Source organism: Lolium rigidum, chromosome 4 (genome assembly GCF_022539505.1).
Source record: "Lolium rigidum isolate FL_2022 chromosome 4, APGP_CSIRO_Lrig_0.1, whole genome shotgun sequence".
In the NCBI taxonomy this organism is placed as follows: Eukaryota; Viridiplantae; Streptophyta; class Magnoliopsida; order Poales; family Poaceae; genus Lolium; species Lolium rigidum.
In genome coordinates, this window is record NC_061511.1 from 219,735,882 (window position 1) to 219,751,566 (window position 15,685).

Consider the following 15,685-nt stretch of genomic DNA (forward strand, 5'->3'; position numbering starts at 1 on the left):
CTCATATGGAAATTAATGGGGATGATTTTCTATTCATTTTAGAGTTGTACCACCTCATTACGAGAAACCGAGAAAATCACCAAACTCGAAAACGCAACAACTGATCTATGCGAAATAGTTTTTGATGAACTAGAGCTTGTCATGGAAATAACCACAAGCTCTAAAACACCACATGGATACGATTCAAATAACAACCAAGAAAGATGATGCAAGGATGCAAAGGTTTGACCGCACTTCATTCGATCGAGTTACTCACTCGAGAGCCCCTTGATAGTATGACACCTAGCCTATAAACCGGTCTCCCAACTAAACCATGAGACCGGTAAGAAAGAAACCCTATCAAGAGAAAACCTTAACCTCGCGCATTCCACTAGCTCGATTATGATGATATTGACCGCAACAAGATGGAATGCCTTTCTTGATTGTTCTTGCTTGATGAAGTCTTGCGGATTGCTCCCCCATAATTCACTATGGAGAGATTCTTCTTTAGTGCATCTTCACATATCCATGAACACAATATGAATGGCAAGCTTCAAGCATATGATCTCTTCGAGTTATCTTATCTTGAACTTGCACTTCATTTCTTCTTATTGCAACCTTGAAGCCAACTTATGGTTCAAGCATTACCTATGAACAACTCCTACAAATATAACTCAATGCAAACATTAGTCCATATGAATTATCATTAATTACCAAAAACCACACATGGAGGCTCCATGCTCTTTCACCCCCTGCCCAGATAGGGATGAAAATGGAGCGAAAATAGATGAAACTGAGTAGCACCACATTAAAAAAAAAAATTGTGGAAGCAAACCAACTACGTACAGATATCTCGGAAACAAAAACGAAATCAGATATCATTGGAAACCGATACATACCGAATACGATGTAGACATTGAGCGATGCAAATATTGGCCGAAACCAAGAGAACACTTGAATCATTAAAGATACCTCAAGCATTCAAGCAAACCAACAAAGTTGTTGCGTAATTCTAGCGCGGTGCCCAATTTACTATTTAATATGGGAAGGTCAAATCATGGAAGACTCCTCGAAGGCATAAATGGAATACATTTTCGCCAATTTTGGGAAGTTCGGCTTGCAAGGTCATGTAATGGACATGTTGAATTGGGGCATGCGCTCAAACCCTAAAAGTGAAATTCCATATGAGCCGGAAATGGAAATTCCGTTTTCGCGTATGTTCTACCGGAAAATGTTGTTCTATTTCATTTCCATTTCTTCTTTCCGAAAGTCCGTTTCAGTTCTCATATCTCCATCATGTTTCTGTTTTTCGGTGGAAAAGTCGGAAACTTCCCGCTCCCACTTTGACCAAGTATATAGGAAAAATAAACAACTAAGAATTAGCGGGTTACATATAAGTAAACACCATTGTTTGGCCACCAACAAATACAAATAGAGCACCGAATAATTCCATCTAGTTAGCGAGGGTGAGAAAAGGTGATTCGAGGACATACCACTTGTTGACACCTCACAAGTTGTAGAACTTTTTTCTAGTTAATAGTAGGATAAACAAGCATAACATATCCATAGAAGAACTCTCTATCGATATATTTATAGATACTAAACTATGCATAAAAAGATGTAAACTCACCATAATTCATCTCAGTAACACATATTCTTATGTATATGGATGTGATATTGATATATTATATGATTTGTTCACATTAGGATGGAACTAGATTTGGTGAGAAGTTCCAAACAAAAGAATGATGAAAAGCGAATCATATATTTTTGTGACAAAGGGGGAGGGGGTTATCTTTGTATTGTTAGAATATATCTACAAAAATATAACTTGAAATTTAATATTACCAACACAATTGTTTTTCCAATGTTCTTAGACATGATGGAAAAAAGTTAAGTTGAGTCATAAGTACATCTCAACTAAAAATTAGTTCAGATTAGTTACAATGAGCTATTAAGAGATTAAAAAAAATAGTATAAATGGGCTCCCAACTCGCATAAGACCGACGAATAGGTCCCAAAGTATCATTCTACAACATCTTTCATTTGTAACCATGGCATGTCTTAGTGGTAATGAGAGTGAAAGTTTTGGATTACTCATGTAGATCCAGATTATTGAACCAAAAACTTTGTTGACTAAAAAGCAAATTTCACCAAAAATTTTCATACAAGATAAATAGTGATCAACTTAATTCGAAAATAAAATTTTAAACTTTGCAGGTTTATGCCCAATATCATGATGACCCTCTCCGACCCATTGGTTCTTACAAGTGCTTGGAAAATATTTGCAAATCAACTCAAACCAAAATTTGGTCAACATATGATTAATATCCATTCCCATCTCTATCTCCGTAATTTCTGTGATCTTCGCCAAAAACCCACATTGACTGCAAGTGCTTGTAAACTATTTGCAAATCAACTCAAACCAGAATTTGATCAACATATGATTATCTCCATTTTCATTTTCATCTCTATCTCTCTAATTTTTCTGATATTCGCCAAGAACCTATATTGACCTCTCCTACACTCACGGAGGAGGGGATTTGTGCTACCGCTATGGCGCCAAACCATTGCGAATATATTTTGTCCCCGTCATCGCTACTCCTCGTTCATGTTGTTCCCCCATGCGCACACTTCGATCTAGCTCCACGAAAATGAGCCGATTCGCTCCTAGGGAATCTGGCTCCACGGTGCTTTGGGTATCGTTTGCACGTGGGCCAGAACCTCACACTTTGAACCCATGCATGGTAGAATCACCGCACCACCATGAAACCTTATTCAGGTTTACATGAGATACACGGTGGTCATCGCGTTGGTATACAAGGTTACATTTTTTTAAAACGGATGCAAAAGATTACATGTTTGGAGAGAATAGGAAAGGATACATCTCGCTGAAATTGCCACCGCGCACAGTAAAGATTGTAGTAGTACATCGAATGAATGAATCATGAATGTTGTATCTTGTTAGAGGTACATGAGCTGAAACAAAGAAAAGAAGAAGAAACAACACTCTCTGTATCTCTAGACTTATATCTTTCAAAAAAAAAAATGTTTTGTCTATCTCCTTCCCGGCCGGCGTCCACTGGCCGGCAAGGCGCCAAGCGCCGGGAACTCGTCGGTGGAGAGACCGAAAGGCACGCCGCCGGCGCTCTGTCTGGCCGTGACAGGAGCAACCCGATTCTTGTTATGAGGGGTCGCCGCTTGCTGCGGCTTAGGTGTCGCAGCTCTCGCGGCCGCGCTTTGAGTCTCCTGATCTGCTGCTCCTGTGTTATGCGGCCGGTATAGAGGCGTGCTCGTCATTGCTGGCCGGACCGCAGGCGACGAGGCGCCAAGAGACGGGAACTCATCTGTGGAGAGACTGAAAGGCACGCCACCTGGGCTCTGCCCTTCTGCTGCTCCTGTGTTCTGCGGCGGTTGAGGAGGCGTGCTGGTGCTCGTCATTCCTGGCCGGAGTACTGCAGGCGGCGCGGCGGCGGAAAGGTTCTGCAGCATCGCGTGAGGGGTGAACCCGAACGGGACCTTGGCGGCGTCCATCTTCCTGAAGGTGATGGAGATCCTCTTGGCAGGCACGGCGGGCACGCAGTGCTTGGCAACGTCAGCGCCGTTCCCGTTGAGCACGAGCACGGACCCGGCCGGGAGGTTGATGGCGGTGGACCCTGCCCCGCCGAACTCCCCGGGCCCGAGCACCTTGAGGCTCCTCCCGAAGAGGATGTCGCAGTCGGCGAGGAAGGAGGCGGTGCAGAAGGGGCGGAGGAAGTCGTGGCTGTCGACGTGGGGCGGGATGCAGTCGTCGACGTCGTAGATGTTGACGATGCAGCTGTCGGGCACGCAGGCGCGCGGGAGCACGCGCCAGAGGACGAGGCGGCGGACCATGGCGGCGAGCAGCGGCGGGAGCGGGTCGACGGCGGACTCCCGCACGATGCCCGGCGGGTTGCCGTCCCGGTCGACGGCGTAGTTGTAGCAGCAGCCGAACTGGATGGTGGCGCGGCCCTTGCCGCGCATCCACTTGCGCGGCTCCGAGTAGGTCCGCTCTGCACGCCAAGGAGAAGGAGAAAGTCAAGATCAGGATCGGCGCGAGCGAGAAGTGGGCAGGGGTATTGGATTCGATGGAGAATTGGTCGTAAGAAGAAGGTGGGACTGTGTGGGTACCTCGGAGTAGGCCGCGGCGGCCGCGGTCCTGCAGGTCGAGGACGGCGGCGACGATGGCGCGCTGCTCTTCCGGGGAGAAGACGGCGGTGTGGAGCTCGAGGCCCTGGAGGATGTTGACCGGGCGGCCGTCGACGCGGTCCATGTGCGAGAAGTCCTTCTTGCGGCGCACCCGGCTCACGCCCTCGTCGGACAGCAGCGGCGACGACGACGACATGGCGGCGGCGTCCGGCGTCGGTGCAGAGGGCAGAGCAAGGGGATCTGGGACAGCTGGAGCGCGCGACGCGCGGATTTGATTGGCGGCTGCCGCTGTGGTTGGAGGTGCAGCTGGGCTGCGGGTCGCGGTCGGTCCCGGTGAGTTTTTATATGGAAAAAACAAGGCAAAGGAAAGGCTGCTGGGCTGCTGGCTCGAGTCCGACCTCGGGTTCAATACCAAATCGGGCCGGCTCGCATGTTTCGCTGACAGACTCGACTCGTCCCATCCCATCCCATGTACGTACGCGCCACGCGTGGGGCCCGGTGGCTGGGCCCGCGGTCTGTTCCAAACCTGCGTTGCTCATGGGCCCGCGAGCGCCCGGGTTCAATTCCAAACCTGCCTTACTCATGGGCCCGCGAGCGAGCCCGATACGACACGACATACCACGATTCAGTTTTGCAATGCTGATTCGAACATTGTGTGTGGACTTGTGGTTGATGACAACATATAATTCCGCTCTTCTTGCAATATGTAGAGAAAGAGTACGACTATTCCCCCCTAGTTCATCCCAACAATGCTCTTTTATGTGGCTTTTGTATGATATTCGGTGAATACATTTGTTTTATCAGTTTTGCTAGTTCTCATCTAGATGAGACCTAACTTACTTCTCCCTTAATTTCTAGTTTCCCACACCACCAAATTAGCATTGTGATTTGTGTACTTGAGTTGTAAGTTAGGTTGCAACTGAATTTTTTCAGTTAGAGATGAGCTACCCATGAGCTAAAAAAATGCTTCCGGACCGTTAGATTTGCTCCGTGTTTCATGTCAATCGTGAGTTGCAACATGGGTTGCAACTGAAACCGGTACGTGGCCAGGAGACACGCGATCAGCTGGTGGCGGACATTGTAAAGCTCATCAATTGTTTTTCTCCTCGTCGGTGATATCACCGGTCCGCTCCATTTTGCGGTGGCCTTAGATCTTGAAGGTGTGGCGGACCATGGCCCCTTGCAGTTAGGAGGATTGTTGTTATTTGTTTAGCATGTTTTCCATGTCTTTTCAGGACGGTGAAGCGGCGACTACATCCTGAAGTCAGAATAAGGTCCTGCCCACCTTATTCTCGCTCCGTTGGTGCGTCTAGCGTCGGCGGTGGGCACATGGAGTCGTGTGTTCGCGGATCTTTTGAAACCCGGTCGGTTTTCATGTTCGTTGGTGTGGTCTTCCAATGTTTTAGATTTATGATGAAGATCCACTAACCACGGAAAACACCTACTCTATTATGTTGGACAAATTTAGTCAGAGGTTTTTTTAGAACTCTGAAAATTTTGTGCATAAGATTTTCAAATAAAATTGAACCAGCATGGACATTTAACACTACCCATGAGAAAATGCATCAATATATACTCTGGATTTCCCGGTCTTACTAAGGTCTAAGAGCATCTCCAGCCGCGTCAAAGCGTCCCCCAAAGGGATTTGGGGCGCGCCGGACAAAAAAACCGTTCCAGCCGCGTCCCCCAAAGCCCATTTTTGTCCGGCGCGCCCCCATACGGTGTCCGGCGCCCCGAGCCCGTCCCCGTCCCACAGGGGACGCACCGGGCACGCCGGACACAACGAAAAGCGAGGTGGGGAGTGGCGGGGCCGACCCGTCAGCGGCACAGTTAATTTTAACCTAACCGTCGCCTACCTCGCGACGGAAGTTATTCGCGCGCAGTGACACATGGCGGCATCTTTGCCTTAATGGCGACGGATGGGCAGGCGAGACGTCTCGTCGGTGATGCGCAGTCTCCACGCGTCGCCGGCGTTCGCACGCCACCGCCCGTTCCCGCGCGATCTTCCCGCCTCTTCTCGCCTCCCGCGCTTTCTTCCCGACGCCGGCGTCTATAAAAGGTCTCCCGGCTCAACGGTAGCCACCACACCCCGCCGGCAACAAACACAGCCCTCGTCGCTCCACCGCCGTCTCCTCCACCACCAGTAGCAATGGCGAACCGCCCGGCGCCGGCCACTTCCCTCCACCGCCGTCCCCTCCACTTGCGGTCCCGAAACGCAGGTCGAAACCGAACCCTCGGCAGCGGCCCGGGAAGAGCGATGGCGTGCACACCGTCGGCAGCGGCGGGAGGCAATGCAGCAGCAGGCCCGCCGGCCAGCGGGAGGCGGCGCAGGCGGCGGATCCGGCGGCGTTCGCGCCCATGGCCCCGCCGCCGGCGAGGCCGCGGCGGCGCAGCGTGCGCAGAGCGAGCAGGACGCCACCGTTGCGGCGTCTGACGCCTCGACGAGACAGGAGGCGCGACGGTGCCGGTACCGGGCGGAGATGGAGCAGCGGTGGGCTGACGAGCGCCAGCGCCAGCTCGCTGAGCGGGATGCGCTGTAGCGAGATCGGCGGGAGTCGATCGAGCACCAGCGGCAGCTGGTGGCGGAGGAGCGTCATCAGCGGGAGGCGGCGCTGAAGGTGTTATGGGGGAGGCGGGCGGACCAGTTGGCGGCGGAGAACGCCGTGTTGGCGGCGGTGATGATGGAGGCGCCAACAGATGTGGAGGAGGAGGCGCCAATGGAGGAGGAGGAGGCCGAGGCGGAGGAGACCGAGGTGGAGGACGACGACGACGAGTTCGAGTGGTCCGACGACGACGGGCCGCACCCGGACGAGACGGCCGATCAGCAACGCGCGCTCGTCGAGTCCTTCGAGTCGGAGAAGAAGCTCTAGGACGACGCCCGTGCCCGCGAAGAGGCGCAGATTCGTCGCGCCGTCGAGCTCTCCCTCCAGGCGGCCCGGCGAGGGAGGGCGGAGGAGGAGGACGCGCGGCGGGAGCGGCACCGTCTGGCCACCGCCGAACGCAAGGAGAGGAGGCGCGCGCAGGAGGAGCTGCGGCGTAGGGGAGGCGACGATGGGGCGGGGCCGTCGAACGCACCGCCGGGCGGTCAGTAGTGTATGTTTAGATGAAATCTAGCCGTTTTCATTCAAACTTTGTAATATATAATTAAAATTGAATGAAAACCTTTATTTTCGTGCACCAATATTCATTTGGAGGAGGCGTTTGGGGGACGCGGGGGAGCGACGTCCCCCAAAGACGGCACGAACAAAACACGTCCACCAAACGCTCAACCGGCGCGGTTTGGGGGACGCTTTGGGGGACGCGGCTGGAGATGCTCTAAGGAGCCTGAAAACTGAAGACCCTGATCTCATGTGGGAATTCCCTGAACCCAGATTCAGATTCATGAGTAGTAACCTAGGTTTGCTAAATCAGCAACAGTAACAGCTTGTTACATCATCTCATATGTCAAACTAGGTGCCACGGCACCGTCTTTAATCTGTGTGTAGTATACCAAAACGAGAAAAATTCGTGCAAATCCAAACTATAAATTCCACCATGAAAATGGCATTGCCAGTTGACAAGAACAAAAAACACTTGTCATGCACCTGGCTTCCTCACGAGCGTGTGTCCGCACTCCGGGCACGGGCGCACGGCGCCATGGCCTGCTCCAAGCCGCTGATCTCCACCACGAGGAGGTCGCATCGGTGGTTCGGACAGTACGCGCGGCTGTTGGGCGGGAGCGCCCTCTCAGCGAGCCCCACGCCCCAGTCGTTGAACACCGCGTAGTCGATGGCCTTCTTGCACTTCTCAGGGTGGAGCGCGCCGCCGCCGCACGCCGCGTCGGGGGATGGGATGGGGAGCTCGCTTGCGCGGATCCTGCCCTCCACGTACGTGGTCATGCACGGCGCGCAGAACCTGTGCTCGCAGGGGAGTCCGTGGAAGAGGTCGAAGACGGGGAGGGTGTCCTTGCACAAGCCACAATCAAACGTGGGGACCTGGGAGTGGAGTCCATTTAGAACAACGCTCTCCTCCCGTCGCCCCCTCCAGGCGACCGGGGGAGAGTAACCCTAGATCGCCGCCGCCCCTTCCCCCTCCCTCCTCCCCCCGCCTCGTCGCCCCTAGAGGCGCTACCGGGCTAAGCCCGCGGCGCCGGTGAAGGGGCGGCGGGGATCCGGGTCCTCGGCTCCCCGCGCGGTGATAGGTGGAGGACCTCCGCGCCGGGCTCGCCGCCGCCGGCGACGACGTTGGGCGGGCTCCTTCGCTCCACGCCGCTTCTCCGGAGTAGCCGTGGTCCGGGGGTGGCGCCTTCCGGTGCTTTCCCCGGCGGGGGCCTCGGGCTCCGTGGCGGCGGCCCCGGGAGGTGGCGGCGAGGCCGGCTCGACGGCGGGCGGCGCTCGCGGGTGCCGTACCCTCCGCTTGGCCGCAGGGGCGGCGAGCGGATGGGTGGGGTCGTCCGGGTGGCTTCGGCGCCCGGCGTCGGATCCGGAGGCCGGCGGCTCGGTCTCCTCTCCGCCGCTATCTCTCCGCCGGATCCGGGTGGGGTCGGTCCCCGGCCGCCCGATCCGTGGCCGGGGTCTCGGCGCGCATGGGTTCCGCCCACTCGTGGAACCGGGCGAAAGCCCCGGCCGGCTTGTCCAGCCCGGACGACGGCGACGCCAACGGGCGCCGTGGTCCTCCCCGGAGGCGTCGTGGGGGTCTCCATCACCGGGTAGCGTCCCGGTGAAAACCCTAGGTCCCCGGGCCGGGCAGCGGCGGCGCCTCGGTGCCGTGAGCTTCTTGAAGCCGCTGCCTTGGGACAAGGTGCTCCGTGTGTTTGGCGAGTTGGTCGTGTGTTGCTCGGCGGCGCTTGGTGCGGTGCTGGTTCGTGGCCACCGAGGATGTTCTTGGGCTCGTTTCTGCAGGCATCCTTTTTGGTGATTCCTTGGCGTGGTGCTCATGGCGGTGATGCTTGCCGGCGGTCCGGCGCCCACGAGCCTGGGCGAGGGGATAGGGTTCCCCTCCGGAAGCAATCCTGACATGAGAGACGTCAAGGCCCGGCTCTTCCTCCCCTTCCCGCGTGCGGGCTGCTCCTTCGTCTCGGATCCCGGATCGGTGCTACTCCTTTGCAACTCCAGTTCGTCCCGTCTTGGAAGCAGGTGGCTTTCTCCGGCTGGGGCAGTTCCTAAGCGACGTCTTGAAGATCGATGGCTGCGAGCTCGGCTAGCGCCCTGTTCTTCGTTGCTTAGCTTTAGGCCTGTCCTGTTTCTTTTTACCTGTTTCTGTTTTTGTAAGCTGTGATCAGCACCCTTGTACTTCTGCCGTGAGTGGCTTAATTAATTTTAAGCTGGGCTGCAAAGCCTTCCCTTTAAAAAAAACGTGGGGACCTCGTGGTCGGCGAGAGGGGGCACCATGGGGGGCGCCCTCGTCGACGGGCTGGGCTCACCATCGTCAGGATGCACGTCGGATGGGGTGAAGCCTTCGGGGACGGGGTTGCAGGATTCAGATCTCGATGGCGCTCTAGTTGGAGGGCTTCATCGAGGCTCAGCGGCTCCACCTGCTCTGGCTGCTCATCGTCATCATCGTCGTCGTCGTTGTCGTCGAGGACGAGCATGGATTCACGCCAGCTGTTATAGCCCCGCTCTTCCATGGCGGTGAAGATGAGCGCCGAGTCGGGATCGGCAAGGAGGCCCCGTCGTATGGTGGAAAAGAGGTGGTGCTGGGCTGACGAGGAGCCGGCGACGTCTTTGGAGAAGACGGCCTGCCTCGCCGGAGTCGCCGCAGTTGTTACGAAATCATAGGGATTGGGGCTCATGAATCCGGAAGTAGTGTTTGTTCCGGCGCCGCGGTTGTCCGCCATTGTTGCTGACCGATTAGCGTGTATTTCCAGGATTCTCTCGTCCTCAAGGGCTTCGAGGGGTCCCGGGATTCTCGAGTTGCCGGCCCCAATCTCCGCATCCTGAACGCTCTCGAAGGTCGCGGCCGCTGTGGCGTGAGGCGGGACGTAGGGATGGGAGACGAGGTCCTTCGACTTCAGGTCGTAGGGTGGGGTGCCGGTCACGGCAGTCTTGGCACCGGCACCAGCGCCGGATGAGGAGGAGGTGGGAAAGTCGCCAAGCGGTATCTCTAGGGCACCAGCGCCGGATGAGGAGGAGGTGGGAAAGTCGCCAAGCCGGCAATCTTGCCCATGGGTCCGGGCGCCCATGGGCACCCGACCCGAATGGGTAGGGTATGGGTCGACTATTTCGCCCATTGGTCATGCCCATGGGTAACCCGATTAGCTATGGGTAGGGCATGGGCATAAGGTTGTGCCCGTGGGTAACCCGATGGGCGCCCGATTAGTATTGATGATTAAATAAATATAAATATTCTATATAACAATTAGTCTTTTATTTGATGTAAATACACTTGATACCACACACAAAAGCAAACACTTGGTTGCTAGGTAGCAAGACACTAGACTTAAACGCTTGTTAAGTTTGTTTTGTGCCAAAGCTAGTTCTTAGTTCCTACCATCCCATGTAAAATACGACATGGCTTCCACGCCTTTCACTGGCATGGTTGTCTGAACGGAGTGTTTCCTGCGTATTGTAATGGAAAATGTTTTGTAAATGACCTGATGGCTTTGCAAAGCTAAGATGGTGCTATTTGATGGGTTGTCTACAGACCCGATGGGTGCCCGATTGGGTCAGGTGACCCGATGGGTATGGGCATGGGTATGCGCTTAGACCCATGGGTAGGATCGTGAGCACGGACCTCGCCCGTATGTTAAATGGGCATGGGTCTGAGAGAGGTCGACCCGGTCAAACCCGACCCGATTGCCAGCCTTACCCTTAGGTAGTGCCGCCGTCAGCTGGCTCGACCTGGTGATCCGGAGGTTTGGATTTTTCGTCCTCCATTGCACTAAACGCGATTTTGATCTCTTCTTCACGAGAGAAATCTTCTGGCGTAGGTATCAGCTATCTGCGACAGATGGAGTTAGATTGGCGGCCGGCTGCCGCTGTGGTTCTGTGTCGCGTCTCGCTCGGTAATTGTATAGGCAAAGAGAAAACGAAGGAAAGAAAGTCTCCCGGTTCAGTCGCTCACGGGTCTACTTAGGCTCTCGCGTCGGCAAATCCTATACACCGACCACGTCAGCCGCTACCGCACACCCCCGCGCGTGGTATAGGCGGGCCTGGTCGGCCCAGTTCGCCTATTTTTTTTTTGTTTTTCTTTCCTTTTTCTTTTTTATTTTCTGTTTTTTTGTTTCTTTTTATTTTTTTTGTTTTGTTTCTTTTCTGTTTATTTTTATTTTTCTTAAAATTTTAAAATAATTTAAATTCAGAAAATTTTCAAAATTCAAAAAATGTTTAAATTTTAAAAACGTTAAAAATTGAAAATTGTTCAAAATTCAAAAATGTTCAAATTTTAAAAAACGTTCAAATTTTAAAACCGTTCAAATATAAAAAATGTTCAAATTATAAAGCGTTCAAATTTGAAATCCGTTCAAATTTGAAAAATGTTTAAATACAAAAATTGTTCAAATTATAAAAGCTTTCAAATTTGCAATCCGTTCAAATACATAAAGCGTTCAAATTTGGAAAAATGTTCAAATTTGAAAAATGTTCATAACTAAAAATGTTAATGTTTGGAAAAAATAAATTTTAATTTTTTTTATAAAATGTTCAAATCTAAATTATGTCCATATCCGAAAATGTTCAAATTTCGAAAAAAAATCAAAATCTGATTTTCTTAAAAAATTTCGAAATTTCAAATCTGAACAGATTTTGAAATTTTGTTTTCCGAAAATATATTTTTTAAAAGTTAGATATTGAAAAAGGAAAATATTAACAGAAAAGAAACAGTAAAAAAAAGAAGAAACTTAATAAGTTCGCATTTTTAAAAGTGACACTACAAGTTTGATCAATTTTTAGATTGTGGATTTATATTTCAGAAGACAAACGGATAATTTTGGATATATATTTCATTACACCGCTTCAACATCGGCCGAGCGTGTGTTATTTTCTTTAATCTTGCGCTGATCATCCACTCTAAACCTACCGAAAAAAATCTTCTTTTACTCTCATTAGTCTTTTCCATGAAGGTGAGGTAAGATGAAATAAGATTTCAGAATGAAGGTATTTATTCCGCAGCAACTCTTGCCACACCCCTTGGTCGTTTAAAATTTTAAATAACCACTTGCTAAGTAATTTTTTTGAAGGAAAACATCTCAATCCATAACCCTGGTTGATCTTTGAGTCAACAAATAATGTTCCACTTAGTTAGTCTATACTTCCTCTTGTAGCCATCGTTTTGCAAAAAAAGAGTGATCTATAATAATCTATTTTTTTCCAAACCTCTTTTGGTATCTCGATAAAAGATAACATAAACATTGAAAAATTTGTTGAAACCGGGTTAATAAGAATCAGAGTATCAACATAAGAGAGGAGCTACCTATCCAGCTACTCAATTTTCTTTGTAATCCATCCTCCATAGTTCCCATTCTGCATTTCTTAACATTCTAGTGGGGATTGGAATTCCCAAATACCTAAAAGGAATAGCTCCAACCTCACATCCCAATAGGCATCTATACTTATGTTTAACTTTTTTATGTCTTGACCAAAACAAAAAGTCACTCTTATGAAAATTCATTATTAGTCCATATAATTTCTCATATATATAAATAATAAGTATCAGGTTCAGTGCTTTTTAGGCTATGGTCTAAGAAAAGAATATAGTATCATGGGCATATTGTAACATTGAAACAACCCCTATACTCGATGAGTTATTAGCCGTTCCACTTGTACATCATCTATCGCTCGATTAATCAAGATGACTAGCATATCCGCAACAATATTGAACAAAATCGGAGATAATGGATCTCCTTGTTGCAACCCCTTTTGTGTCTAACCAAATAAGGTCGAAGCCTTTCATACATCATATAGGACCAATTAACCTTGTCACATTCTTTTTCAACATCATTTTGTGGAGAACTCCATCCAACTTTTCTCTATGAACTCCGTGGATGGTTCCATTAGAATAAAACCACTTCCAAGAATATTACGCCCTGGCTTAATCCATTTGTGTATGTCTAACTACCGATTGCGCCACCTTCCAAACATGATTAGTACCGATCTTTGTGAGAACCTTAAAGCTAATACTAAGAAGATAAATAGGACGATATTGCCGAATTTAGATAACATTTTTCTTTCCAGGAAGCAATACTATAGTCCCAAATTTTAGGTGAAAGAGGGGTAGCTAAGATATTGTTGGTAGAATTCAGTGAGGAACCCATCTGATCTCGGTGCTTTCTTCATTATCCATTTACATAATAGTTTCATACACTTCCTTATATGTGAATTTCACAGCTAGATATTGTTTTCCTCGTCCGTTAGTTGCAGAACAATTTCGTTTTGGGGCTCAAGCAAAGAAAAATTGTATTGAGCCGATACTCCTAAGAATTTCTTATGAAATTCAGTGGTACATCAGATTATATTTTCCTATTATATATGGTCCCCGTGTCTTGTAACTGAATAATCCGCTTTCTTCTCGTTTGCTATTAATGAAAGTACTTCATGTTATTTCTTCCTTGTTGAATGTGAGTATCAATAATGTTTAGAAGAACCTTTTCTTTCTTGTAAGCACTGCTCAATTTTTTTGCCCAGGCCCTAAGAAAAATCTTGATTTGCCAAATATTGATTGGATTATTTCCATGAGAAACCGAGTTCCATTCTTTGGCTATTAAGTTGAAAAAAAACCCTTCAATTTAAACCATCATAGTTCAGAGGAGAAGGTTTACTTATTTCCTAGGCGAGCTAGCTTCTTCACTTGAGTCGAGAATAAGCGGTGTGTGATCTGACCAGCACTAGGAATCAAATGTTAATAATCAATTATTATGCCAATAACGAAAGCATCCACTACTACTCCATTCGATGGGTAATTCGGGGATACTTCTACCTCAGCCTACAATTAATTAGATAGATATGTAACATCATGAGTGAGACAGGAACAACACATGAACTACTAAGACAAGAAAAAACCTCCTGATCGAAGAAGTTTGCTACGAACTAATGAGCTGAGGTGATCACGCCTTGTAGACTACGACGAAGCATGGGAGTATGGCCCTGGGGTTGAACACCTCCAGCTCGTCCAGGCTCGAGTACACCCCCGCCGTCCCCGCCACCGAGTCGTACTCCTCCGTCTCCTCCACCGCCGTATTCGCCGTCTCATCCGTCACCTGGCAGGACGCCGGCGCCACACGCTTCACCCGCCCGGCGATGACACGGCACACCAGCATCGCCCTGCGCTCCCCACCACCCTCAACGGCGTCGTGCGCTCGACCGCTGGTGGCCATGGTCCGCACCCCGGCCCCCTTGGCGAAGCCGTCCCGGACGATGCCGCACGCGACGCAGGCGGCGGCGTCGCAGAGGTGGGTGGCCCCGTTGGCGCCGAGGGAGCACGCGAGCGGCGCGCAGTGGAAGCGGAGCAGCTCGTTGCCGTCGGCGGTGCATCGCGCGCCGGCGCCGGCGAGCGCGAGGGCCTTGGCCTTGACGGTGTCGCGGTATGCCTCGAAGCGGGCGAGGACGGCGGGGGCGTTGTGCACCTTGAGGATGCGGTCGACGGCGCACACGGGGGTCTGCTTCTTGAGCCAGCTCGACTGGAAGATGATCTCGATGATGTTCCGGCTCGTGTCATCCCCACCAAGCTCCGACACTGCACATTGGATAAGCCACAAGAAAAGTTCACTGAAAAATGTCCATACTACTAGTAGGTCAATTAACTAACTGCCTTCAGTAAACCAATTGTCCAAATCAAATGTTTATACAAGATTAATTAACTAATTATTTTAGAAACATGAGCTAGTAAAAATATGCTGGTCAAATTTCAGAGAAAACTGGTGTACACTAGCCATAATGATCTGAGACGGGTCGCGCGCGCGCGTGACGCGAGGATTTGATTGGCGCGCGGCTGGCGCTGTGGTTGCAGGTGCAGCTGGGTCGCGGTCGGTCGGTCCCGGTGAGTTCGTTTTTAAATGGAAAAACAAGGCAAGGAAAGGAAAGGCTGCTGCGATCGATCGAGTCCAGCTCGGGTGACCCGACCGCAACACAAGAAGTGGGCTCCGCATGTACGCGACCGATGGAGATACGCGGATGAGATGGAGAAGGCTGGCCGTATCCGCGCATGTCTCCTTCGCCCCGACCGCCAACGCCAACGCATCGCCGCACGCGCGCGTGTTGATCACCGCTCTTTCCTCTTCACTGTCCACACCTAATTACCACGTACTGTAATCATCGGACTACGTAAGTCCACGCATATATATGCAAATTAACCTACTCGTACCTATATGTACCCATCCATACATTTTGATTTATTTGCAATGCCCATCGATGCGTCGTTTTCGCTCCTAAACAAAAGGAATAACTTACATCTCCTCATCCACTCCACGGGAGTAGTACAGTAGTACGAGGTGATTTAATTAATAAAGCCAAGTCCGTTTGCGTCGTCCCGCGGACATATTTTGTTCGCGCGTCCGTTTGCGTCTAGGTGTGCTCCCACCGGGGCGATCCATTTTTTTAATTGCAACATAGTTAAAAACATTCAAAGT

General features: G+C 50.6%; 2 protein-coding genes across 2 annotated transcripts; both read right to left on the minus strand.

The window, feature by feature from the left end:
• Positions 1-3,036: 3,036 nt before the first annotated feature.
• Positions 3,037-4,342, minus strand: LOC124648292 (RNA demethylase ALKBH9B-like). The gene is made up of 2 exons (XM_047188080.1): positions 4,129-4,342; positions 3,037-4,010 (listed from the first exon to the last, which is right to left on the minus strand). Exons 1-2 carry the CDS (start codon positions 4,340-4,342, stop codon positions 3,037-3,039), a joined length of 1,188 nt encoding a protein of 395 aa, XP_047044036.1.
• A 9,822-nt stretch (positions 4,343-14,164) lies between these two features.
• LOC124648293 lies at positions 14,165-15,465 on the minus strand. The gene is made up of 2 exons (XM_047188081.1): positions 15,441-15,465; positions 14,165-14,793 (listed from the first exon to the last, which is right to left on the minus strand). Exons 1-2 carry the CDS (start codon positions 15,463-15,465, stop codon positions 14,165-14,167), a joined length of 654 nt encoding a protein of 217 aa, XP_047044037.1.
• Positions 15,466-15,685: the final 220 nt, after the last annotated feature.